Source organism: Rhinolophus sinicus, linkage group LG03 (genome assembly GCF_036562045.2).
Source record: "Rhinolophus sinicus isolate RSC01 linkage group LG03, ASM3656204v1, whole genome shotgun sequence".
NCBI lineage: Eukaryota > Metazoa > Chordata > Mammalia > Chiroptera > Rhinolophidae > Rhinolophus > Rhinolophus sinicus.
The window spans coordinates 7231236-7257158 of record NC_133753.1 but is presented as its reverse complement, the minus strand read 5'-3'; the positions used below and the strand labels follow the sequence as shown (position 1 = coordinate 7257158).

The following is a 25923-nucleotide window of genomic DNA, read 5'->3' as shown; positions in this document are numbered from 1 at the left end:
TGGGAATGGAGCAGGAACTTGTGGTTCAGCAGCAGACCCCGGCGTTTTCATCTGCAGATCTGAGGCACAAAGGGAGGAAGTTGTTACCACAAGTTGGGGGGGAGAGCCAGGGAGCAGTGGACTTCCGCTAAGGAAAACAGTCACTGGAGGTGACCTTGACAACAAGAACCCAGCAACTTTGCCTTTCCTTCCAGTACTCTGTGGGGTCCTCCACTGGCTAAATCCAACAGAAGCCAGGGGCATAGGAATGTTGAAGTGGTTTGTACAGCTCAGCCTCCTAGGGCCGATGGTAGGCTGGAGAAGTATCTGGGGCAGGTGAGGGTATCTGGAGGGGCAAATGTAAGTCATCCTGTGCAATATTGCACTGTCCAATGGACAGAGTAACTCCAGGTTTTCTGGGGACTAAAGCTCACACTATTTTGGATGTCCGCTTTAAGAAAATTATACAAAAAAATCTTACAAGGTAAATAAAAAAACCAAAAAACAATGTAAAACATTGTTAAGGCCCTTCCCAGGGCTTTAGGAGGGACCTGTCTGTGCAAATGAGGCTCTGAAGCTTTTGTTTTATTAGCTTCATTGTAAATCTCCCTCTGCCTATAGCTTTGGTGATTTTTGACCTAGAACAGTGTCCCCGTCCACATTAAGCTCACAGTCTCATAGGTGTTGGAGGCTTAGACAACTGATTGTAAGTAGAAAGCGAACTGTGGCATAAGAGAATTACAGATGAAATACTAAGAAGGTTAGGTGGACATTGAAATAGGCTTTGAAAGACAGGTAGGCTTAGGCACATGGCAAAGGGTGGTCTGAATAATATTAATATTATCTACTACTTATTGAGCACCTAGTACTATGTACAAAGTACTCTCTGTAGATTATCTCATTTAATCCTGTAGAAACAGGAAACTGAGACTCACAGGGGTTAAAGCACTTAGGTCACAAAGCTACAAAGTGGAAGAGCTAAAATTTTAGCCGGGGGCTGTTTGCTTCCAGAGCCAAGACACAGAATACTGAACCAAGCTGTTGTGGGAGAAGCATTCCAGGGTGGTGGACCAGAAGGTGGGGAAACACAAGTTCACGTAGACAGAGGAGACATTCAGCCAATGGGAACCTAGGACTTCTTTTACACCCAACCCGTTGTCAACACACTGGTTTACTAAATCCAGCCACTGTGAACATTGGCAGGAACTATTTCGGTTCGTATGGCATTGAGGGGTACAGCACCTGAGCAGAAGAAGCGCTGAATCAAAAGCTTTGAACCACATTTCTCAGAAGCCCACGGGGCCAGAAGGACTGGGAGGCTACTTCGTGCATAAGACTTCATTTCCCAGCATGCAGCGGGCGTGCCGGCCCACGGCTCCCGGCATTCCTGGGGCGGCAGCCGGGCCCGATTTCCGCGGCGTTCCCTCTCGCCCCGCCTCTCCCGCTGGTCCCCGAGCCAATGGGGAGGCCTCATACTGCGGGGTGGGACGGAGACTGCGCTGCTTTGGAGTTGCGAGTTGGAGAAAGCGGCGGGAAGTTCGTACTGAGGAGAAGGCGACGGGTCTGCGGCTCGGGGTAGGGGTCTGCGAGTGGCGCGGTCCGCGCGTTCGGGCGCCGAGCGGGGGCCGCGCAGGGGGCGGCGGTGGGCTGGAGAGGCCGAGAGGCCGGGCGGCCGTGACCTCGGGTGGCACCGGGGACTGCGGGCGGTGCGGGCCTTCCCTCCATCCTCGTCTCTCTCAGGCCCCCCTGTGGCCCCGGGCTGCCTGCGAGGGCCGGGCCGGCCCCAGGCTTAGTTCCACGTCCCGGACGGCGTCGTGGCGCGGCCAGCCTTGCACGGCATCCTGGTGGGTCAGGGCCAGGGCTGAGGTGGGGTCTGTGCCAGCCTGGACCGACGAAGGTCCCTCCGGTGGCATGGAGCTGCCATTGTGGAGGGGGAAACAGAATAGAAGCAAATAGGATACTTTTCAAACACTGAAAAGCTTCCTTAAAACAAGGGCAGGCGATTGTGGGCCAGGGCGGTGGGGGTGAGGTCGGGCGTCCCGGAGGAGGTGGCGTTTGCCTTGAGACCTGGGAGGAGAAGGAGCCCGTCCCCTGAGGACAGCTTCCAGCACCGCCCCTTGACGTCCCGGTCCCGTCCCGGTGCGGCCGCTGCGAGCTGGCGCTGACGGGTCTGCTGTGGGCGGCAGGGCTCCGTGCGCAGTTTTACGCGGGGTTTGGCGTGTGCCTCCCCCAGTTCCTGCTCTGCTGCTCCCGTCTCCTTAGATGACAGGGGACACCCTTTCCTGACACAGCTGCATTTTTTAAAAAAAATTATCGGGGTGACAGTTGTTAGTAAAATTACATAGATTTCAGGTGTACAATTCTGTAATACATCATCTATAAACCCCATTGTGTGTTCACCACCCAGGATACAGCTGTATTTAAGGGCAAGGAATAGTGTTTGGCTTTGGTCTGAAAACTTTTGGGTAATTGAGTTAAATGCGACAAACAGCAACCGAGTCGGTGTGTTGAGAGAAAGAGGGAAAGGGGACAAGTGCCTTTTGAGGCCATCCGTTTTTCTAACTTTTCTATCAAGTCACCCATTTTTGTCTTTCTCTGTGGAGGCTCTTTCCCTCCCCATCTCCTTTTTGGGAACAACTTGGGAATACCAGTTTTGCTGTTGGGAGGGTGGTGCTTTTAGGGAACTGTTGAAGAACGTCTTTCGTTTTCTTCTTTTTTTTTTTTTTAAATTGGAATTGCCCGTCTGTTGAGTATGAAATTTGCAAAAGAAAAATGTAGAGCAGTGTTTGTTGTTAAGGGTTCAGAATAGACACCTTACTTTTTATGACGTGCTGAGCTTGATACTTTGGGGGAGAATTTAATCAATTTTCAAGTAATTTCAGAGGGAAGGAAGTGTTCTTTATGTAATCATTTCATCCAGATTATACTTGTGTTGTTCAAAATGGCACGTAGTAATTGGAATTAAGTTTCTGGGTAGATAAGGTTATGTTCATCTGCTACCCAGAGAAGCGCATGTAACTTAAGGAGTCAATACGAGCTCTCGCTGCTGAAGTTACCACAGACGGTCTGCTCTGCATTTCAACATTGCTGATCAGGTTCTGTGTTAATACAGTAGAACAACTTTAATAACAGTAAACTTGTATTAAGCATTCCTATCAATTTAGTACTAGTATCTAGGACAAATAGTATCAAGTTGATAGTGTAATGGCTTCTTATGTTAAGTGCTGTAAAACTTATGAGACGATATTTGTTAAACAAATGATACAAGGGAATAATGTGTCAAGGATAGAACCTGGCACATAGTAAGTCAGTAGGTTCCCCAGGAAATGGTTACAGGCAAAGCTTATGCTAAGTTTTATTCCAGGATGCAAGTGTATATTTTAAAAGTAACAGTAATGCATTCAAAATGCTGACACGCTAAAATTAAATTTCTTAAATAGGCCAGCTATTTTTGAGAACTAATGCGAAATAATAATGAATATATAAATGAATGTCCCAGATGTCTAGAAAAGAAAAAACAAGATTGTTTTGACAACTATATTTTTTTCTTAAAGCCATCCCTACTAAGGTATAATGTACTTTGAATAGAATTTTGATTTGAAAAATAAAATTTACTGAACATGAAGCACAGCTTTACAGTTTACCTTGTATCAAATGAAGGGTGACTCCTGAATTTGTACAAATGGGCAAATGCTGATATCTGTATATAGCAGCCATGAACCTAATGGGAATTAAATTCTGCCTCTTTGTGTGTGGGGGTGAGGCTTTCATTAAAATTGGTCTTGATGGGTTTTGAGAATGGATTGGTAACTGAATAGGACTGGAGAATATTTGTCAGACCGGTGGGATATTTTACATGCTTGCTGAGGTTTTTTTCAGAATGAGCAGAAATGGACTCATTTACCAGATATCACATGACTGCTATATGTCAGGAGCTGTTAGGGACAGTCTATTCTTGCTATTGTAGTGTTCTGGTGAAGCAAGTTTTCTTTGTTTTAAATAGAGGTCATTCTTTTTGACTTTAGTTCTCTAGCATCCAGTACACAAGAAGTCAACAAATGTATAGGACAGACTTGAAAAAGTACACTGTTGTTGATAAAATATAGCAAATATGGAATTTTTAATAAGAATGTAAGATTAATTTAGAAAGGTGATAGAGTCCTGACAGCCCGTAGCCAGATGGTGTAACCAAGCTGTGTTTGTACTCCGTGTAGCTATTTGGTCCCTGTGAATATGTACCCACTTGCCATTATAGGGCTGTGCCCTTGGCTCCTGAATGATATCTAAGTACCTAGCATTCTGAGGTGACTGTTTTGAAGCAATTTCACGCGCTTCGTCTCTCCCAATGTTGTCTTAAATCTTTGCACTCAAATGCGAGCACATTCTGTTGTTCTTGTTCTGGATGATGTATGGGCAATCCTTTAAAAAGGAAAAGCTCTCTAGAGAGCCTAGAGAGATGTGAGGTGTGCCCTTCTCCCCTAATAGGAGTTAGATTTTAACATTCACCAATAAATCCTGACAGGAAACTACTTTTAGTAATACTCTTCAGTCAAATTATTAAGAATTTTATTAGCCACAGCTTCAACTTTGTCAGCTGGGAAACATGCCTTGTGAGTCATATTATTTGTTTAGTCTTCAAGTAGGTGCACGGATCACATGGATTTTGATGATTCCTTGCGGTAACTCCTATTTGTCCCTGGGTCTTGGCCTATAGGGTGGGAACCACTACTCTCGGATTTGAAAATTAAGAGAGATACTGCTCACCCTGGCAAATATTTAGGATGAATATTGAACACACACTAATGTGTTTATCAGTAAGCCACGTACATTAAGTGAGAAGATATACTAGATGGAAGTGATATAATTAAATTGCAAGGTTATTACTTTGAGATTTGGGAATGTTCTGTCATATACTTCTAAGCAAATAGCATACTTTATTAGAAGGACACATTTGTCTTGTGGAGCTCAATACCTGGAACAATATGGTTGGTCCCACAAGGGACTAAAATTTTGAGGACTGAAAGTCATTACGAACGAGGGCAGCACCATCTGACTCTTTTGGGGACTTTGTAGTTTCTTCTTATGCATTTATTTCATTTTCTCTTTGCAAACTGGCAGTCTTGCTGCTGTTTGCATGTGGGGCAGGTATGTCTGCTCTAGACCTGGCTCTTAGTTTCAAGAACCCAAAAGAGACTGTTATCTAATTGTCATTTATACCTAAAATTTAAAATGAAGTTATGAAGTTAGAGATCTAAGATAACTACAGCTATATTTCAGGTTAATTGCTTTTCTCAAATTGCTTTACCAAGTAGCAGCTGAACAAAATGTCATTGTTTAATGCCACTCCTGTAATAATTCCATTGTGATCCCATTTCACAACATTAAGTGTTAGAAAGTGCTGTTAAACCTTTAGTCTTCATAGACTGTGTCTGAAAGACATAGAAACAAACTTGTTTCTATTAGGGGTGTTGCTTTTTTTCAATTTTTGCAGTTTACTATATAATATGGCAACAGAAACTCAACATTACAGATTATATCATAAATTTTTTGTTAGAAGTGAAAAAATAATTATTTGGGAATCAGGAAAAACATCTAAAAATTTTATTTTTAAAAAGCTAAGGTCAGGTGATAACATTTAAGTTTTAATGTTACTGTTTTTTTCAGGATTTTAGAAAATATTTTAGAAATTGTGACTTTCAAATTTACATTACCTGTCATGTTGCTGGTAGGAATGTCAAGTGGTACGGCCCCTCTGGGAATTAGTTTGGCAGTTTCTTAGAAAGTTACACATACATTTAACTTATGACCCAGCAATTGTACTCCTGGGCATTTATCCTAGAGGAGTAAAAACTTGTGTTCACACTAAGACCTGTGCATGATGCTCATGGGGCTTTGTTTATAGTAGCCAGAAACCAGACACAAGCACGTGTCCTTCAGTGGTGAATGGTTAAGTAAGATGTGGACTAGCCGTGTAAGGAAACACCACTCATAACAAAAAGGAACAAACTACTGGCACCTACAACAGTTTGGATGGAGCTCAAGGATGTACTGTCCCGTCCCCCCCCCCCAAAGTAAGACCAGGTCTTATACCGTATTTCCCCGAAAATAAGACTGAGTCTCATACTAATTTTTGCTCCAAAAGACACAATTAGGGCATATTTTCAGGGGATGTCTTATTTTTTTCATGTACAACAATCTACATTTATTCAAATACAGTCATGTCATCTTCTGGAACATCGTCATAATGTACTAAATGCTTCCGTCTGGCTGACGATCTTAACTGGGGCTTGTTTTCAGGGTAGGTCTAATTTTAGGGGAAACACGGTAGTACTAAGTGAAAAAAACACCAATTGCGAAAGGTTGTGTGATTGCATCATTGCATTTCTATAGCATTCTCAAAATGACAAAATGACAGAAATGGAGAGCCAGTTAGTTTTTGCCAGGGTTAGGGCTGGGGTGGGGTGTAACTAAAGGGGTAGCATGAGGGAGTTTCTTCGGGGTCATAGAACAGTTCTGTATCCTGAAGTTGTGATGGTTACGTGAGTTTTTACACATGATAAAAAATGCCATGGAAGTTACCTACATACAAACAAAAAGAATGTGAAAACTGAAATTCAAGTAAGAAGTTTAATTACTGATGCTACATCAGTGTCTGTTTCCTAGTTTTGATAATTCTGCTGTGCTTGTCCATTGATGCCTCTGCCACATTTTATTTAACCCCTCACCCATTGAAGGACCTGTGGGTGGTTTCTAGTTTTTGGCCATTAAAAATAAAGCTGCTGTGAATACTCACGTGTGGGTTTTAGTGTGAGTGTAAGTCATCAGTTTTCTAGGATAAATGCCCAGGAGTGCAGCTGTTGGGTCATAGGGTAAGTGTATGTTTAACTTATTGAAGAAACTGCCAGACTTTCCCAGTGTTGCCATACTGTTTTACAATCCTATCATCACCGTATAGAAGAGTTTCCCCGAGTCTTTGTCAGCATTTGGTGTTGGCGGTACTTTTATGTTAGCCATTCAGGTGTATAGTGGTATCTCATCATGGCTTTAATTTGCATTTCCCCAATGGCTAATGATGTTGTACATCTTTTCATGGCTTATTTGCCATAAATATCTTACTTGCTGACTTGTCTGTTCAAATTTTGCCTATTTTGTAATTGGATTGTTTTCTCTTTGTTGAGTTTAGGGTGTCCCTTTATATATTCTGAATACAAGTCCTTTGCCAGATGTATGATTTGTAAATGTGTTCTCTTCGTCTGTGGTTTGTCTTTCATTCTCTTACAGTGTCCTTTGCAGCACAAAAGTTTTTGATTTTGATGAGGTCCAACTTATTGATATATGGATCTTGCTTTTGGTGTCATGCGTGTCTCAGAACTCTTTGCCTAACCCTAGGTAAGGAAAATGTTCTGTTTTCTTCTAAGTGTTTTATAATTTTATATCTTACGTTTAGAGCTATGATCTGTTTTGGGTTAATTTTTACATAGGATATGAGGTTTAGGTCTTGGTTCTTTGTCTTCTTTTCCTTTTGCCCATAGTCCTTGTATGATACTTGTATGTGCTTTGTCCGGCTGTTCCAAAACTGTCTGCTGAAAATAATTACCTTTGTTCCATTGAATTATTTTTTGTACCGTTTTAAAAAATCAGTTGGTGTTGTACTAGTCAACTTTTAAAACATAAATTGCTCTTTAGCCATTTGTAGTTCAGTAAATATTACAGGAAAGACTTGCCACGTTTTCTTTCAAATTTTAAGAGGTGATTTTCAAGAGCTTTATTTGGGTGTGTTGTCAGACCAGCTTTTTCACAGTTGATGGAAAAGAGTCGTGGGAAAACTTATTTTGATAATTTACTACACGTGCAGAAAAACTAATCACACTGACTGGATTTGTCCACAACATGGAAAGTAAACTGGATTTTCAGGAAAAAAAAATCAGTTGGTCATACACTGTAAACTGCATACCAAAATGAAGATAGGAAATGAGCAAGCAGTTAAGTGTGAAAATTAATGGAGATTTATGAAGGTATGACATGGCTTGAGTCTTGAAAAAAGTATGTATAGATTGAGAGGAAGTCAGAAAACATTTTAGAGTATAGCATGAGCAAAGATAGGTCCTAGAGAAAACGAGTGAGAACTGACTATTTTGGGGAGTCATGCAAGTGAAGGGGAAGAGGGAAGTAAAGGAAGGATAGTTTCACGAGTATAGAAAACCACTGGTTAGACAGTTATAATCAGTTTCATTGGTTACATAACCATGACCCTTGACTTACCACTTCATGTTATGTATGTTTTCCAGAAAGATAAAAAAAGTGTCACTTGAGAATACTAAGTCCCTAGTATTTCCTAGAAGAATAATGGCAGATTTCAAACTTGTGGCCACTGTCTTCAGTGATGGATGCTGAGAACTCTGCTGGACTTTTGGACTCCTTCATATTAATGCTACTTTTAGTAAGTTGAACATGTAGGAAGAAGACTGCTTGCTATTGGCTCGTTGTTGGTGTGGGTGACATTTCTCATCAGGCCTAAAAAGGGTCCAAGAGGTGAGCAACTGAAATGATAAAAACAGAGACTTGATAAGTCGGTCTAATGAGGAAAAGTTAATGGAATCCCTTTTATTTATCATGGCACAGAGGAGACTCGGGTTATTTAATCAGTCTGTCCTGATGCTTGTGTGTGAAGAACTGTACGGAGAATGATGATGACCAGCTGGTCTTCAAAACCGCCGAGGACTGAGGAGGGACAAATGGCTCCAACTGCAGCTCTAATCTAGGGGGGCATTTCCAGGCAGTCAGGACATCAGATACTTAATGCCTTTGGTTCAAAACATCTTTAAAGGTAGAATGGGAACCTAGACGTAGTTTAGGGACATTATTGTCGGGGATGGGACAGCTGTCGAGTTCGAACTTACTGTGACCGAAAGTACTCAGTTTCTGTTTGTCTAGCGCCCACTTCATTTCTTGATTTCTTCCCCTGAACAAATTATACTTTTTTCCCCTATTCCTCTGTGGGACTATTATTTGGTTTCTGCTTTCTTTTGTGCAGAAGTAAATGATTATCTTGGATATAGATTAGACTTCTGTCATTTAAAAAATAACCACTCAACAAATAGAAGTGATTTAATGACAAAATACTAAATATCAGTACATTTCTACTTTTTAATTTAGAACATGGAAAAGAATATCATCCCATTAAAAAAAAATCATCAATGATGACTTGTTGAGCAAAGGATTTTACTGCGTAACAGATTACCACGATGTGTATTAATTAAAGATTGGCAGTGTGAAAAGCTGTGGTGCAACCACTTATTTGTCTTCAAAGTACCTTTTCTGTTTGATTTAATTTCCTTAGTCTGATTCTTTCTAATAGTCTAGATCATTTTTCACTGAAATGTTGAGATTGACCAACCATATTTCTCTTGTGATTGCAACCCTTCAGTATTATCACAGAAACATTTTTTTTCTGCAGAAGAGCAAGCTCTTTACAGTGCTATGCAAGCTGCCCATTTAAAACTATCATTGCTTGGCACCTATGCCCTAGTGACAGTTTGACCAACATGTGAGCAGGCACAGTGCCATCCTGACAGATGGGCATGAGTGTAGGCAGCCAAGAAACCGTGTATCTGCATCTCGTGTGTTTGTTAAGGGCAGGATTCCCAGTCGGGGATGTTCAAACGTCTGTCCATCCTGAGCGTTCACGCCTATGGATAAAGGGATGTCATCATTAATCTCAGCTTCTGACTGAGATTCCGTGGGTATGTAAGAGCTTCTTGGCTCTACAGAAGTGGGCAACTGGGGACAGTCAGGATAATTGTTCTCTCCTCCATCACAGGACTACTTCAAATAATCCTTTCCCCCTTCTCCTAGCCAGCTAGGCTTGCAGTGAGTACGAACCTTTTTAGGCATCGTCCACTACTTCTAGAATATGTGTTGCTTCATTTGTTTTCTAGACTACAAAAATGTTGAATGTCATTTAATATTTATGGTTTGGACAGTGATGTATATAACTGGAGTCAGGTAGATCTGAGTTCAAATATTGACTGCTGTGTGACATTAGGGCAGCCTACTTTTACCATCAAATCAAAGTAAAATACCTGTGAAGTCATAGGTGGTGGTGAGAATTAACCGAAATAAGTACATTCGTCACTTGGTAGAATGTCTGGCCCACAGTCAGTGTCCAGTAAATGTTTATCATCCTCACTTTAACATCCCTGAAGCTATTTTTCTCTGGAGAGTTATCTGAAACAGTTAATCTTTTTTCAACTCATTTCCTGTCGTTCTTGAAAGTTACGTCCTGGATATCATCACATTGTCTGGTCTGTAATGGAATACCTCCACTGACAGGGAATCACTACCCTTAGAACAGGGTTTTTCAAGTGTGGGACTAGTGATATTTTAGATGGATCATTTTTTGCCGTGAAGCGCTGTTCTCTGAATTTTAGGATGTTTAGCATCATCCCAGGCCAGGGGAACAAAATTGTCCCTAGTTGGCAACCACTGCTCTAGAGACAGCCTATTCTGTACTTAATGAAGTTTTGATTGTTAGTAAGTTCTTTCTTATATTGAGTGGCAGTCTGCTTATTTCTCCTACCTGATTTTGTCTTGGAGACAGAACAAACTGCACCCCTGTTCCACACGACGTCCTTTCACATATATGAGGACGTCATCAGGTCTGCTCAGTCTTTTTGAGTTGAAATATCTCCATCTAGTTCATTAGCTGTTCCTTAGAAGGCATGATTTCGGTCAGTTCACCACATTGGTGGCTTCCCTCTGATTTCATTCCATTTTACAACTAGAGTGCTTAGGATTGAATGCGGTACTCTAGGCACGGCTTGATTGGTGAAAACTAGAGTTGCATCTGTTGTTTTAGATACAACACTTTGCTATGAATACAGGAAAGAATACCTTTCTACAAACTGTATTCTTATCAGCTATATCCTTTTGATGGCCACATCATTCATTCAACCTAAAGTTGAACAAAACCCCCAGGTTTATCTAAGCCATATCTTCTTCATTCTGTTTTTGTGCACTAGTTTTGGGGTCCAACCATGAGAGCTTATGTTTATCCTGTGAAATTTCTTTTTATTGGATTTAGCTAACTGCAGTCCTAATCTTGGCCATTTCTGAAGTTTCTAGCTTGGAAGAACAATTAGGTGATGATGCCCTCAACTGAGATTGAGCACATAGCAGATAGGGGTGTGTGTGTGTGTGTGTGTGTGTGTGTGTGTGTGTGAAGACTGAGGATGGAAGTCTGGGGAATCCCAATGTGAACAGTAGCTGGGCAGAAAGGAGGCAACAAAGAGACCAAGAAGGGGTGGGCCAAAAGGCAGGATGAAAATGTAGATCTCAGTGTGGCTTTAATTGTCATTGCCCTGATAACTAGTGATCTGAGCACCTTTTCATATACTTGTTAGCTATTCGGATGTCATGTGTTGTGTAGTGCCTGTTCAGGTCTTTTGCCTGTTTTTTAACAAATTGGGTTTTCTGTCTTTTTACTTATCAAAATGTTGGGGCTTTTACACATATGTAACATATGAATAATAGGTCCCTTTATTTTATATACATAGAAATGTTTTACACATGGTTCATCTCTTGCATTTTTCACTTAATGATATCTTGGAGACCATTCCATATGTATAGGAACCTGGGATGAGTTGTATAGAGAATAAGGACAACATCGGAGACTTGGGGTCGTGTCAGAGGGACGCAGTGGCCAACCTGAAGGGCATCCATTGCTTAGTGCAGAGGAATAGAGAGAAGAGCTGCCCTGGCGTGGCCTTCACACACGGGTCCTGTTCTCCGGGTAAATGCAGACACTCACAGCGGACTTCAGACAAGGTTTCTCTGAGATCACGATAAAATGAGACAAAACACAAACAAAACCAAGGTCGCCGTGCCACCCACAAAACACTTGGCCAAAATGAGTGACTGCTGCTTCCTTACCAATGACGGCTTCAGCTTCCTTCTAGTCTCCCCTCCCTTAGAAAAGATTCCTTGAGATTCCCAAACATAGAATTACCCCACTTTTTGACAGCATCCAATTTAAAGGAACTCTGTTTCTCTTGACCCTACCACAAAAATTACCCAACCTAAGCCCCCATCCTATAATACGTGCTTAAGGACTCTCTTACTGAGCTGTCCCGCTGTTCTCCCAGCTGATTCACTACCCAACCTAAGCCCCCAACCTACAGTACAGGTGTGTTCTTGGTGGTCTTCAGTTCAAGAGCTTTGACCCCAGAGATAGGACAATTTGAGCAACAACAACAACAAAAATTACAGGGGACAATATAAGTGACAGTATAGGGACACAATCAGTAAAATTCAAATTGTGGGCAATTTTACAGGCTAAATGACAAGGGGAAGGAAAAAATAAAAGAGGGAGATGGCACTTATTGATTAGAGAGATTCAGACACATCTACCAGATGCAGTGACTAAAAAATCGACTATAAGAAGACGACTTTGAGACAACTGATCTTATTAGATATTAAGGAATTACTGTTAATTTTGTGAGATGTGACAGTGATATATGGTGGCTATATTTTGAAAAGTACCTGTTAGAAGTATTTACATGATAAGATGTGTGGGGTTCTAAAATAATCTTGGGAGAGTCTAGTGGACTAGGGTATACAAAGGAAACAAATTTGACATGTTGATAATTGTTGAAACTAGGTGATGTGTACATGGGAATTCATTATATAATTTCTCTATTTTGTATGTATTTGAAAAGTCTGCTAATACGAATTTTTTAAAAGCCATTTGCATTTCTTTTTCTGTGAATTTGCCTCTGTGTCATTTTTCATTTTTCTTTTGTCTTTTTTGTTATAATAAAGGCTTCTAAAAATACTTTTGTCACATGTTTTGTAGATATTTTTTGTCTTGAGTTTGCTTACGGTATTTTTTTTTAGCTGTGGAGAATTTTAACTTTTATTTTGTCAAATTTATCAATTTTCCTTATGTCTTGAGTGTTTTATTTTGTGTGTTGCTTAGAGAAACCTTGTCTCTCAGATTCTGAAAAGTTCTATATTTTCATCAAGAATTTTTTAATGACTGTGTGGTATGCTTCTGATATATTTTGACTGTTTTATTTGTCTCCCTAATTTCCTTTTAGAGTATTTAGAAATATTCTCCCTTTGAGCTCCGCTGTAATATATAAGGAAAAATGTTTTTCAGTAGCTATCCTGCATAGATTTAATAGTGAGCACCCAGAGAAGTGACAGTAAACAAAGTTTGGTAGTTAGTTTTGCCCCCCAAATAGGAGAACTAATAGGAAATCTATCATTTACAAAATTGTCAAAATGTGCTCAGTGTTATAAAAGAATATTAACAGCACAGTGCAGAGATTCTTATCTTAGGAAGTTTTTACATAAAGAAGCGTTCCTTGTTGCTCTTTACTTTTAGGGCTTAGGGGCCAAGGAGGCAAGTGTCACATTCCTTTGAGTCCAAGTCTTTAGACTTGCTCACCTCTTAGGTCGCGCGCCTTTGCATAGGCAGAGCAGGAAGTTTCTAGCTTCCAATCTCTGTACAAATAGATAAAAGAATGTACTGCATTGTCTTCATGGTTGGTTCCTGGAGACCTGTTAGGACTCAGGGATGGATCTCACCACCACAACAAAACTCGGAAGAAGGAAGTGTGCCGCAGAGGCTCCGCAGACCACTCCCTTCAGGAGGAAGTGGTTACAGCGAGGGATCTTGGGCTTGTGTTTGAAATTGCAACCTACTGTGTGCTCTTTACTGTGAAAAATCATTTCTGTGGTTAGTGCTCCTCTTTTAGAACTTTTAGAAATCATTTAAAGGAAATTAAAATTGAGGAAGTACATTTGATACTGTATTTTAAATATTTACCAAAAATTGTGTAATGTAACAGTCACTTTCCTAATACAAGTGAAAAAAAAATTATGGCCAGTAAGAAATTTTTCTTCTCTGAAGATACCCACTTTGTTTTTCAGTTAGAAGCATGAGTCTTCACCTAGTTCTTTCCAACTTAGGTGTGAAATCCTGACTAGTGTGTCAATTACTTCTCAAGATTGTATCACAGTTTGAGTTTAGCTTAATGTTTTTCAGAAATAAACCTATGAATTTATAGGATCATTATTTCTGTAGGTTCACTTCTGTATTCTTATGGTTTGTTATATTTGTCTCTTATTTTGTTATGTTACTAAAGGTACCATATAGCGTGAATGTTTTTCATGCTTTTATTGATATGCATGGTTCCCTGAGTGAAACCTGGGGACCAATTGGGTGTCCCTAACAGGAACTAACAGTTTAATTTCCTGTGTTTCAGGTTTTTATGTTAAAAGGTATTGGTAATAAGTATATTTTTATTACTATGGATATCCTTACTGTTCTGTCTCAGCTGTAGGATGTGTGTGGACAAAATGAAGTAAATATCTGAAGACCCTCTATTGGGAAGTGGTTATATAAATTCAAGAGTCAGTGTTTTATTTTTCAGATGATTTCTTAGCACTAATCAAATGCATTAATCAACTCCTGATTGGCTGACTCCTTTGTAAGGGAATTGTCTTTGGTTGTATTGCTCTCAAATTGTCCCTGATGTAATTTAGCAAAAGAGGTGAGGAAGTTCCTTGTTGACCAGTTAATCTCTTGTTTGATTTTCTCTTTAACTTACTGTAGTTTTGCAGGAAGCCATTTATACCAAAATGATAAGTACTTCTTAATCCCAAATGTAATAAGTTTGGAATACAAATGAGTGATTTTGGCCTGGGGTAGGATGGGATGGGAAAAGAGTGATTTTTTTTTTGGAGGGGAGTTGTCCTGTGTCAGTTCTTTCACTAATTTATATATTTTACCCGTCTTCTAAAATGAACTGGAAGGGGCTTTTATTAAAATTCTGTAATCCAATAGAATTCTATGTAAGAGTCATTACCTTGAAATGAATGACTTAGTGAAGAAAGGAAGATGTAGCACAATATCTGGATCAGCAGCCCAGCCTGTGCACCGCAGCCGCCTGTGCAGCCGTGAAACACACGCTGGGCGCGTGTGGGGCAGCGCTTGACTGTTTCAGAGCTCCACTGGCGACTGTGATGGATAGCCCAGGTTGAGCAGTACTGCCTCGGACGGCGGGTCCTTGCGTGACTGAGTTTATACTTCTGCTCTGCAGTTTCTGGCACTCTTTGGAAAAGAGGAAACAGGAGTTCCATACCTCTTCATATCTTAAAAACTTACATCACTGGAAGAGGCACTTTTTTTCCTACCATGAAACTAACAGAGTTTGATTTTGTAGATTTCTACAGCTGCTCACTGTCTTTAATAAATAGTTTTATCAAGGATTCAGAAACATCCTTCAGCGGGAGGGCTTTTTATTGAGCCTTGTTTGAAGCTGATGGTGTAATGTTAAATCATAACTATGTGATGGTATTTTTGCATGAAGCTAAGTAAGTGCAGCTTCTTGAGGCTAAAGTTTGTGTTTCATTCATGTTTGTATTTCCAGCCCCTCATACAGTTTCCAGCACGTACTTTGGAGCTGTTTTATAAATGCCTTTGGAATAAATGGGTTCAAGTGTTTAATTTCCTGGTGAACTAAATTGCGGTAAATATAGAGTTTAGGAAATCTAGAGTAAGGTGATTAGCATGTTTCCTAGACCATCTGTCCCTAATATCAATTGTTTCTACTTGGCAATGAAGACTTGTTCTTTTTGGAGGGGTGGCGGAGGTGGGGGAGGGTAGCTTGTGTAAAGTTAAAAGAATAAAAGAAAACCTCTTAGGTTATTCTGTACCCCTCTGTTTAGTGGGTAAAAGTCAGGACAGTTCTTAAAAAATTGACATACTTACTATTCAGTAAGGATGAATGCAGTCACTGGCTATTCCAGTGGGACGGCAACTCCACTGTAATGACGTAGCTGTTTCTGCCTTGCCCCTTGCAGTCTGTTTGATGCCTCAACCAGAGTGATCTTGGAAAACGTGAAGTCCGAGCATAGCGCCCTGTGTGCTGGGCGTCATCACTGCTGTGCCCTTTCCCGTCTGTGACGTCAGCCAGTCCTGTTCCCTAGCTAATTGTCTGCCAGCCTGTGCTGGCCTCCTTGCTGTTTCTAGAACCAGCTGAGCGAGCTGTTGCCTCGGGGCTTTCGCACTTGCTGCTCCCTCCTGTGGGATGTTCTTTGGATAACTGCGCGGCTAGCTCCCCTCACTGAGCCTCAGGTCTTTGGTTCATGTCACTTTCTTGTGAGGCTTTGCCAGATCATCTTTTAAATTTCACCCCACTCCCCAAACTCTCTGTCCCTACTTTATCATTTTTCTCCTTAGCAATTTTTACCACTGGATATAGCGTATGCTTTAATTTTTTAAAAATTAATCTATCCTAAATAAAAATGTAAGTTCAATGAGGGCAGGGTTTTGTGTGTGCCCAATAAGTATTCGTTGAGCAAATGAATTAATGAAGCAGGAGTTACACGAGCACATTTGTAATGATACAGAATTTCATGGGACTCTGTATCATTTTTGTTTTAAATTAAAGAGGGGTGTAGTATGGTAAAAGTTTTTCTATTTCCTGTCAAAAAGTTGCAAACCATTTACTCTAGTGGCACTACCAAGTTACTTATATTTAAGTTAAAGGGAGAACTGGGCCTAGTCCTGACCTCTACTTTGTAGGAATGGGATTTCAGCCCTTAGAAAGCCATTCCTACCGTGAAGTGACGCTAGTAACAAGGCACTTACAATTCTGGATTTGTATCAAGTTTAAACAGTTCAGTCTAGGATGGAATAGATTTTGAGAAGGGAGTAATACGGGTTAGCAAGAAATAAATATAAAAACTTTGGTGAGAAATTGGTTAATGAGAGAATTCTTCTTGACTCAAGTGTTCAGAGTATGATTTTTATTTTGGTTGAAGTGTTGCGAATTAAAATGCAAGTATAATACCTGTTCCTCGACTTTGTAGAAGTACGTTTACCCTTTTGGTAAAGCCCGTCGTTACTTACAGTGGCCTCCTGGGCTCCCGTGTTCCCTCTGACTTCTCCCTTCCCCTTGCTCGCTGCACACCAGCCACGCTGGCACCCGTATTCTTCTTTGGGTGCCAGGCCGGCCCCTCCCTCCCCTCCCTTAGGATCTTTGCCCTGCTCATCCCTCTGCCTAGAGTATCTGCCCTGGGTACGCACGGCCAGCGGCCTCAGCTCCTCCAGTCTCTGCTGGGACTTGCCCTGCTCGGTGAGGCCGCCGGCGGGCAGTGAGTTAGTACTGCAGGCCGCCCCGCCGCCTTGCTCTCCCCGCCCTGTGCCCCCGGACCTGCTTGCGTGCTTCGGGTTTAAGGATAGCACCTACATTTTCTAAAATATTAGATCATCTGTCTGTTATGTTTGTTTTTATTGTCTCTGCTAGATTGTAAGTGCCAAAAGGGCAGGACATTTGTTCCTTGAAGTACAGCGAGTCCCTAGAACCATGCTTGGTACATGGCGGATTCTCAATAAACACTGAGGGAGAGAATGAACAAACCGTTACTCTTCCTCATAAATTCACGTAATTTACCCTTAAGCTTTATTTATGGCTGTGGTAACTAGTAGATTTATGTAATCAGCATCTATAGAGCAACCTTTGAAATAATACCACTTGTAATACTTTTCCAACTGTGTGTGTGTGTGTGTGTGTGTGTGTGGCGGGGGGCGGGGGTGACTCCGTAATCACCAAGAATATGTTAGTGTTATTTTGGTTCAGTTTAATTTCTATGTCAGTTTTATCGATTGCATTTGTAAATTTTTTTTTAATTGTGGGGAAAAACACGTAGCATAAAATTTACCACCTTAACCGTCTCTTAGTGTGTAGTTCCGTAGTGTTAAGTATGCTCACATTGCTGTGTAACCAATCTCCAGAACAGCTCATCTTGCAGATTTGAAACTATACCGATTAAACAACTCCCTTTACCCCGTCCCCGTCCCCCCCTGAACCCCTAGCAATCGTTCTACTTTCTGTTTTTACGAATTTGACAACGCACAGTAGTGAAATCATACAGCATTTGTCTTTTTGTGACTGACTGATTTCACTTAGCGTAACGTCCTCAAGGTCCATTATGTCGCATGTGTCAGAGTTTTCTTCCTTTTAAAGGCTGACTAGTATTGCATGGTATGGTAGGTCACATTTTGTTTATCCATCACCCATGGAGGGACACTTGGGTTGCTTCCACCGTTTGGCTGTTGCTAGCAATGCGGCTGTGAACGTTGGGGTACAGATACTTCTTCGAGACTATAAACTCTTTCTTTGAGCTGTTAGTTTAAAGGAATAAACATATCAGTCAGTTCTAAATTCAGTATATGCCTCCATTTTAATTTTAAAGCTCTTAATTTTATTTCCAAAGATCTAAATTTTTAATAGAAAGTTTTCCTTTTATATAATTTATTCTCATAATAAACTTGTACTTTGGTGTAAGCTGTGGAAGTGTGTGTAGGTGGTCTGCTTTTTAAACGAGACACAACCCAGGAAAACTGGACATCAAAAAGTAGAACATGCTCCTTGAAAGAATAAGCTGTTGTGTCTCCCAAATTGTCTTGCCTGTGAGTGGCCTAAACAGTAGAATGAAACCAGGACAGCGTTGTGTTGTGACAGCAAAGGAGGAGAGTGTTTCAAGAAAGAAAGAATGAACAACAGTGACAGTGCACTGAGCGGGCAAATGAGACGATTCCAAGTGTCATTTGGATTTAGCGCCCTTAGCGAGAGTAGGTGCAGTGGAGGCCAGGCGAGGGAGTGGTGGGGTGAGTGAGGAGACAGGAAATGTCTGTAAGACAATTTTTAATACATTTGGCATCATTGAAAGGGAGAAGAAAGGGTCATCGTGGAGAGGGACTAAACATTTTTTTAAAAATGGCTGAGCCATGAGCGTATTTAGAAGCTGATGGGAAGGATCTAGCTGAGGGAGATGTAATATATGAGAGAAGGATTAATTAATAGTTTAAGCCCCGTGGAGGTTGGAGGGGGTGGGATACAAGGCAGAGAAGGCCCTGGTGTTGATAGAGGAGGATGGCTTTCCTAAATTGTGATGGGAGACAAGGAAACTAGGGTGGGTACAAAGTTGTGCTTGAGGGGGGTGCAGGTGGTTTGTGGGTTTGGGTCTTGGAAAGATAGAAAATTCCCACCTGAAGCTGCTGGGTTGTTTTTCTTCTAAACTAGGACATGAGTTCATCTGTTTAGAATTAGGAACTAGGAAGGGGGATTCTAGTTTTGAGGAGAATCAACAGGGTTCAACATAATCATTGTAAATTTCAGTTGCTGGGTTTTTAAAAGGAGTAGCAATATCTCCTGCAGCTGGGTGATGTTTATTAAAGCATAAAGTTAGGCGTCAGGTACTTGAGGGGAAAAAAAACGCTTAACCTTTTTGCTGTTTAATTTTACACATTTATTGAATTCCTACCAGCTGCAGTGTATTGTAAGACAGTTCTACCCAGGGAGCTTATACACTTACAGGGAACATTTATCAAATGCAATGAGAGGTAAGAACAGTGCTGAAACCAGAGGTCATATCCCACTGAGGAAGAGAGATCTTTAGGTGTGGAAAAGATTTCAGTAAACATAGATGGGGGGGGGGGAGCGAGAAAAAGCTTTACGCTGTGAAGAGTGGAGATAAGACCATGTTGGTACCACGTTAATGAAATGGTGAGTGATCCAGCTCCTGCAAAAGTATCTTTGAATCAACATTTCTCTCTGCAGTTTAAAGACATCAGAGAAGCTTATGACTTTAAAGAAAACTTCATAAAAATATGATGACCCTTGAAAAGAACTTATGTGTATTCCTATTTTAGGGGAAATTTATGACTAGGCATCCAGTGTGTAACAGCTTTATACAGCATTGTCATTTTCCAGTTTGGGTGTGATGAATTCATAGAACTCACCAAGGGTAAGTGGCATTGTTTGATTCATTCAAGCTTTTTCGTCTCTTCAGCAGAAGATTAAAAAAAGAAATTGTTCTAAATTTGAATCCAGGACTTGAAAAATGCCAGTTGTCTAAATACAGTACCATATTGTGATAAATATAGCTATTGAAAATTTAAAAATGGCTTCACAAAACTTTATTTTAATATTCGCAGAAGAACTTTTTTGGAATGTTATCTGAAAAACAGGACCATTATCAGAGCTGACTATTAATTAGGATATTGTTTCAGATATAGAAGTTGATCTGCCTCTGAAATTCAATTTGAATATGTATAGTTCCAAGCTTGCTTTGTGTATTTAATAACTTTAGTACCATAATTACTCTGTTTACAATTAAATTTTGGTGAATATGCTAATATGGAATATGCCAGTGAGTGATTTCAGCAAAGGGCAGTGTTGATTTGCATTTTGATGCGCTTTTCATTTGCATCTGCATTTCATTTGGTATCAGTGGGAAAAGGAGTGGTCGGAGCATGTGATGCAAACTTTCTTTGAAACCTTTCTGTCGGATTGGCTGTCATAACAGTGGATTGGCTCTGCTTCCAGTGGACAGAAGTTAGGCGGAAAGATTTAATTCGGTCGAGCTCTGTGCTCTTCGGTGTATTTTTTAATAGAAACCTTAATGTAGATACTGGTTTCATTAGTTAGAAGAAACCTATAAGGTATTAACACAATTGTTTAATTCAAATTAGTATTTTAAGTTCTTTAGAAAATTCACTCAACTGAAGCAAATGCTATGGTTATGTTATTTATTATAGTCTTTGATTAGGGACTTCTGGTTTTAAATAATTCTTTCTTCTTTTCAGAAATTACCTGAAAAGGAACAAAGAGATTGAGAAACAGAGGTTTCATATTCTCTAAAACTGGGGCACTTCTGTAACCCTGAACCAGAACATAAGAGGGGCTGCCAAATGCAGTGAAGGTCAGGGAGGGGCAGGGGAGGATGCTGACGGGACAGCCAGGTGGGAGGCAGCTCAGACCACGCTGGCAGGGAGGGGTTCTCCAGAGTGAGGGGTACACCCTGACGGGACAGCCTGTTCTTTGTGTGGGAGAACAGGAGTGGGTGTGTGCAGGAAGGGCTCCAGGAAACCTGCCGGTGTGATGAGATGGTCTGCGACTTGATCCAGGGGGTCGCTCATGTGTGTGCATGTGGAAAATGGACCAGTTCGCTGTACACGCCTGCATGGCACCGATTTATAGCTTCTCAACTCCAAATTCACCTTGCTTTGCTCTGTTTGTGACACTTGAGCTAGACCCTGGAAACGTTTTCTCCTTTCCATTACAATGTTAGGTTTTGCCAATAGCGGGTGAGGGAGGGACACTGCAGGGCTGGAGGGGAAGGAGCTTCTCCTGTTTCAGGGTGTTTGTTTGTTTTCTTGTTTTCCTTCTCCCTCTTAAGGTGTGGCTGCCAGCCAGGCTTACTCTCCGTGACGTTCTGTAGCTCCGCAGTAGGCAGCTTGCTCCATCTGTGCCCCAGCCCCCTGGCACCCCTGAGAGCTCTGCCCCGGCTGTTGGGCTGGAGCCGCAGCCTGTGCTGTGAACTGCTCTCCCTTAGCCTTGCTGATCGTCACTGCTCCCTGTGCGCGCTACTCCTGTGTCCCTTAGAGCTCTCTTTCACCCCTTTAAGGAGCCGCCCACCTTTTACAAATTAATATTTTTTTATATTAAATTCCCGTTTAAGTTGCTTGTATAGTTTTATTGCCTATCTGGACCCTGACTGTCATAACACGCCTTGTGTAATTTACTGTGTTAATGTTACATAAATAAAAAACACACAAAAAACAATGAAATACATCATAAGTGCACAACTTGATTAATTTTGATGAGTGAGCGTACGGTTTAAATGTCACTCAGATTGGGATACAGAACATGACCTGATCCCCAGAAACCTTCCTCTTCTAATTCTAACTCGTGTCCTCCCCCAAACGGCATCGCTGTTGGACTTCATTCATCATGATTCGTTTTATGATTACACTTCATATAAATGGACTCGTGCAGTATGTTATGTCCGACTGCTTTTTCTAAACATGATGTTTGGGAGCTTCCTCCATTTTATTATATACACTTTTCTGTTGATGGACACGTGAGTTTCCCCTGTTGGGCTGTTTTGAATAAAGCTGCTATTATCATTCTTGTACATGTCTTTTGATGGACATGTTTTCCTGTGTCTTAGGTAGCGCTGTAGAAGAGGAATTGTTGGGTCAGTCAGCTACTGCCAGACAGGTTTTCAAAACGGTTGTGCCCGTGTGCGGCGTCAGAACTGCGGACCGGAGCGGCGCTTGGTATTGTCGGCTCTCACAGCCGAGGCCTCCCAAACCTTTAAGGACTAGATCATTTTAGTGCTGTTGAAACGCTTTATATTGTGGTAAAAGAAGAAAAGCTTCTGAAGTCTTTATGAAGTAAGCGTTAAGATTGGTATCAAAACAGATAAATCTAGTAGAAAAAACTGCAGACCAGCCTGACTTATGAATATCAATTTTAGTCCGAAATAAAATGTTAGCAAATAGAACCCAGCAGCACACCGTAAGAATCAGAATGGTTGTTAGGTGTGATTTGTTCGTTTGTTTTAGGAATGGTTGTGTTCGATTGCCGGGTACACATAAGTGGCAGACTAGCTGCGTTTGCCGAGGTCTTTGTGTCTCAGCATTTTAAAAGGTGTCTTACTTGACCAAATGTTTATTAATCTGTGCCATCGTCCCCTGCGCCCGGCCCTTTAGCACTGACATGCGGTCGGTTGCCTGAGCCCTGCCTAAGGTTGTAGGGGCTCCAGAAGGGAGGCCTCCACGTCTTTTCTCGTGAGAAGCGACAGGAGGAAGGAAAGAGGTTTCATTTAGGGACATTTTAGAGAAATATGTGTCGTAGTGGCCTCTTTCCATTAGAGCAGCAGAGTATATTTCAGTGACTTCTCATTCATGTGGAGCCGACCTAAGTGTGCGGGAGGTTTTCACCCAAGCATAAAGTTAGTTTCAAATCCTAATTAGTAAATCTGATGTTCTTTCTTTTCCTTCTTTTTCTTTTTTGAAAAGAAGCTGGTAATCTAGGACCTACACTGAACGACTTATCTGAACTTTGTACTTACTTTGCTTGGGTTGGTATGATGTATTTAAGTTCCTACACAACACTGTGGGTCTCCCTAATGTGTATGAGTGACTGAGGAAAAGAAAAAAAACTGGATAAATCGTTTGGAAAAAGCTGGATTCCTACCTTATATCCTATACCAATATAAGTGTAGACAGATCAGAATTGTACCAGCGAAATATGAAACCATAAAAGAACTAAAAGAAAACATGGAAGATATTTTAAAAAAGTAATTTGGGTGGGGTTTTTCTAAGGATAATGTAAAATCCAAAAGCTCAAAATAAATATCAAAAGACAAATAAATTGGGAAGACTATTTGCGATACAAAGAGCTAATTTCTGTAATATGTCAAGTGCCTCTACATTAAAAAGCAAAAGGCTACCAGTAGTTCACAGGAAATGAAGTACAGATTTTACTTTTTTATTTGTTTGTGTGATTGGACAAGCTCATGGAATATAATAACATTTCTAGTTTTTGATCCCTTGGTGATTGTTAATTATAGGAACAGTAATTTTTTGATATTTAAAACCATAAAATGTTTCACAACTCAGAAAACCTTATCCAGCAAATACAGACTTAATGAGTTACAAGGTACTTTTATCACCACAACCCACCCTAAGAAATGGACCGAGGCCTGTCCTGTCTTGTGCCCGGTCCTAATTGCAACTTTCTTATGCTTCTCCAAAGATTGTTGCCTTTTATGGTAGTCATTTCCTTTTCCTTAGAGTTTTATCACTCAAATGTGCATTCTTGAGCACTGTAGTTTAGATATGCCAGATTTTGTTTTGGTTTAGATACGTTGTTTTAAAAATGTAGTTTTCTTTTCCCCATCTCTTCTTGTTTTTCTTTGTTGAAGAAATGGGATTCTATGTCCTGTAGGGTTTCCCACAGTGAGGGCTGTGCTGATTGCTTTCCTGTGACAGTTCATGTTCTTCTGTTCTCTTCACATCCAGGAAGGGGTAGGCTTGGTTCGATTCAGGCTCTGATTATTTTGTTTTTCTTTTTGGCAAGATGACTTCATGGGTAGTGGTGTGTTCTTTTATCGGGAGGCATTTAATACCTGGATTTCTCTCATATTTTGATGTTAGTAGCTATCAGTGCTCTATGTCTGGATTTATTCACTCATTAGTGGGTAGAAATGGTGTTAACCAAAACCATTCTCAGTCATTCATCAGCTGAAATTTTTCTGTGAGGAGAAATTTCTCTTCACCTTCTATTTGGCTACCCAGTGGTACAATTCATGTAAGAAAGAAAATATAAATGCTTGATTCTCTCCCTTTATTTACCACTTTTCGAAATTGAGTGCTTTTCTATTATTCCCTAGAGGTGAGCACTTAGGTTTTCTTACTGTTATAAACTTTTGGATTCATCCATTTTATGTGTTTTAATCTGTTGTGCTTATTATCTTTATTGACTCAAAATGGCCCATCTTTGGTCAGTGGAAGCATCTTTGAGGCTGGCTCCTTAGACATATTTGACATAACTCTAGTGGGTTTTGATAGCTTCCTTGACATCTAGAAATGAAAAGATGTTCCCAGTCTACCTTGTACATTTTCAGCTCCAGACGTGGAATCAGTCATTTCTTCAAGGAACCTGGTTTCTTTTAACAAGAAGTGGTATTTCAAGAATACAATTTGTGTATTAGGGATGCTCATTGCTACTGGGTTGGTTATGGTTTCTAAGCTTTTTTGTTAATGGGCTGGGAAATACAAGGTTGTGTGTGTGTGTGTGTGTGTGTGTGTGTGTGTGTGTGGTTTTTGTAAAAGATAAAATACCTCTGAATTAAAAATATTTCCAAATATCCACATTTTTAATCTTACCTTTTCTGTCTTTCATCTGTATTCCTTTTCTTCCATATTTGAATCCTTATTTTTAAGGACACAAGAGGATGATAGAATTAAAACATCACATAATTACTCATTTGAATTATTCCATATTTGTGCACACAATAGCTTTAGTTAACAAAACCAAGTATCACCACAATGTGTATTACTGGAAAGTAACTTTTTTTGCTTAAGTTCTCCGATTCTTTTTACAATTGTACTGTATCTACATTAATAGAACATATACCATTATGAATTCTACCCTCTCCTTTATAGCCTTTGTTAAGTCTCAGGTTCTACAAATAAATATGTATTTTCTGCTCATTATCAGTTTTTACGTTAGTCGTTTTGGCGATCTGAGGCTTGTTTTCTAGTAGATTCTCATTCCCTTTTTCCATGTTGATAAGACTTTAAGTCTTTATACTTGAAATGTAACTGAGTATAAAATCTTCAGTTTATGTTTCCTTTCCTTGAGTCTTAAATATGTTACTTTTTTTTTTCTGGTGTAAAGTGTTGCTGTCAAAATGATGGCAATCTGATTTTGTTTTCCTTATAAAATATAATTTTTTTTGTTGTTGTTCTGGGTGCTCAAAGAGTTTTCTTTTACTATTAAATTTAGTAATTTTAGTAGGCTATGTCTTAGTGTTGGTCATCCTGAGTTGATTTATGTATTTGCTGTGACCATTCATTTTGTAGCTTCACAATTTTTTCTTTTCAGTTCAGAAAATTGTTCCCTTTCCTGTTGTGTTAATTGTCTTGTGTTTTCAGTCTCTGTACTGTGTTCTTATCACATCAGTGTTGATCTTGATATATGATAAAATGTGCGTTCTAAATAGATGCAATTTTCCCTGTCAACTTTATAGAGCAATTCTGTTTTGTTGTTAAGTAGATTTTCAGTCATAGATATTATACCACTGGAACTTAAAACTAAATACATAGGGTGCCAAAAAAATACATACACATTTTAAGAAAGGAAAACTGTATTAAAATTGTAATACTCAATATATACTGATAACAAAAGATGAACACAAGTCAACGTTTGATTTCTGCATTTACAAGAGGTGCTCAAAGTGGTTGCCATCAGCGTCCAGACGCTTCTGATTACAGCGAACTATTGCTCAAGCAACATTGACCAAAGTGTCCACTTGTATACATTTTTTTGACACCCCTAGTGTTTTTTGAAAGTA

The 25923-nt window shown here is 40.3% G+C and overlaps 1 protein-coding gene across 7 annotated transcripts in view; it reads left to right on the top strand.

Annotated features, from left to right (window-relative positions):
* The window catches only part of VRK1 (VRK serine/threonine kinase 1), a 110658-nt gene that overhangs the window by 38194 nt on the left and 46541 nt on the right, over positions 1 to 25923 (top strand). Inside the window, exons 1-3 of one of the 7 annotated variants that reach the window (XM_074326964.1) lie at positions 1455 to 1554; positions 7261 to 7368; positions 8268 to 8419. The exons of 1 other annotated variant lie outside the window; for it this stretch is intronic. In XM_074326964.1, the coding sequence (XP_074183065.1) occupies position 8419 (1 nt within the window). In that variant the 5' untranslated portion in view covers positions 1455 to 1554; positions 7261 to 7368; positions 8268 to 8418. Of the gene's footprint in view, positions 1 to 1400; positions 1555 to 7260; positions 7369 to 8267; positions 8420 to 8492; positions 8512 to 25923 lie in introns of those variants that run through there. 5 more of the 7 variants (XM_019750664.2, XM_019750663.2, XM_019750662.2 and 2 more) reach the window with 5 other exon arrangements.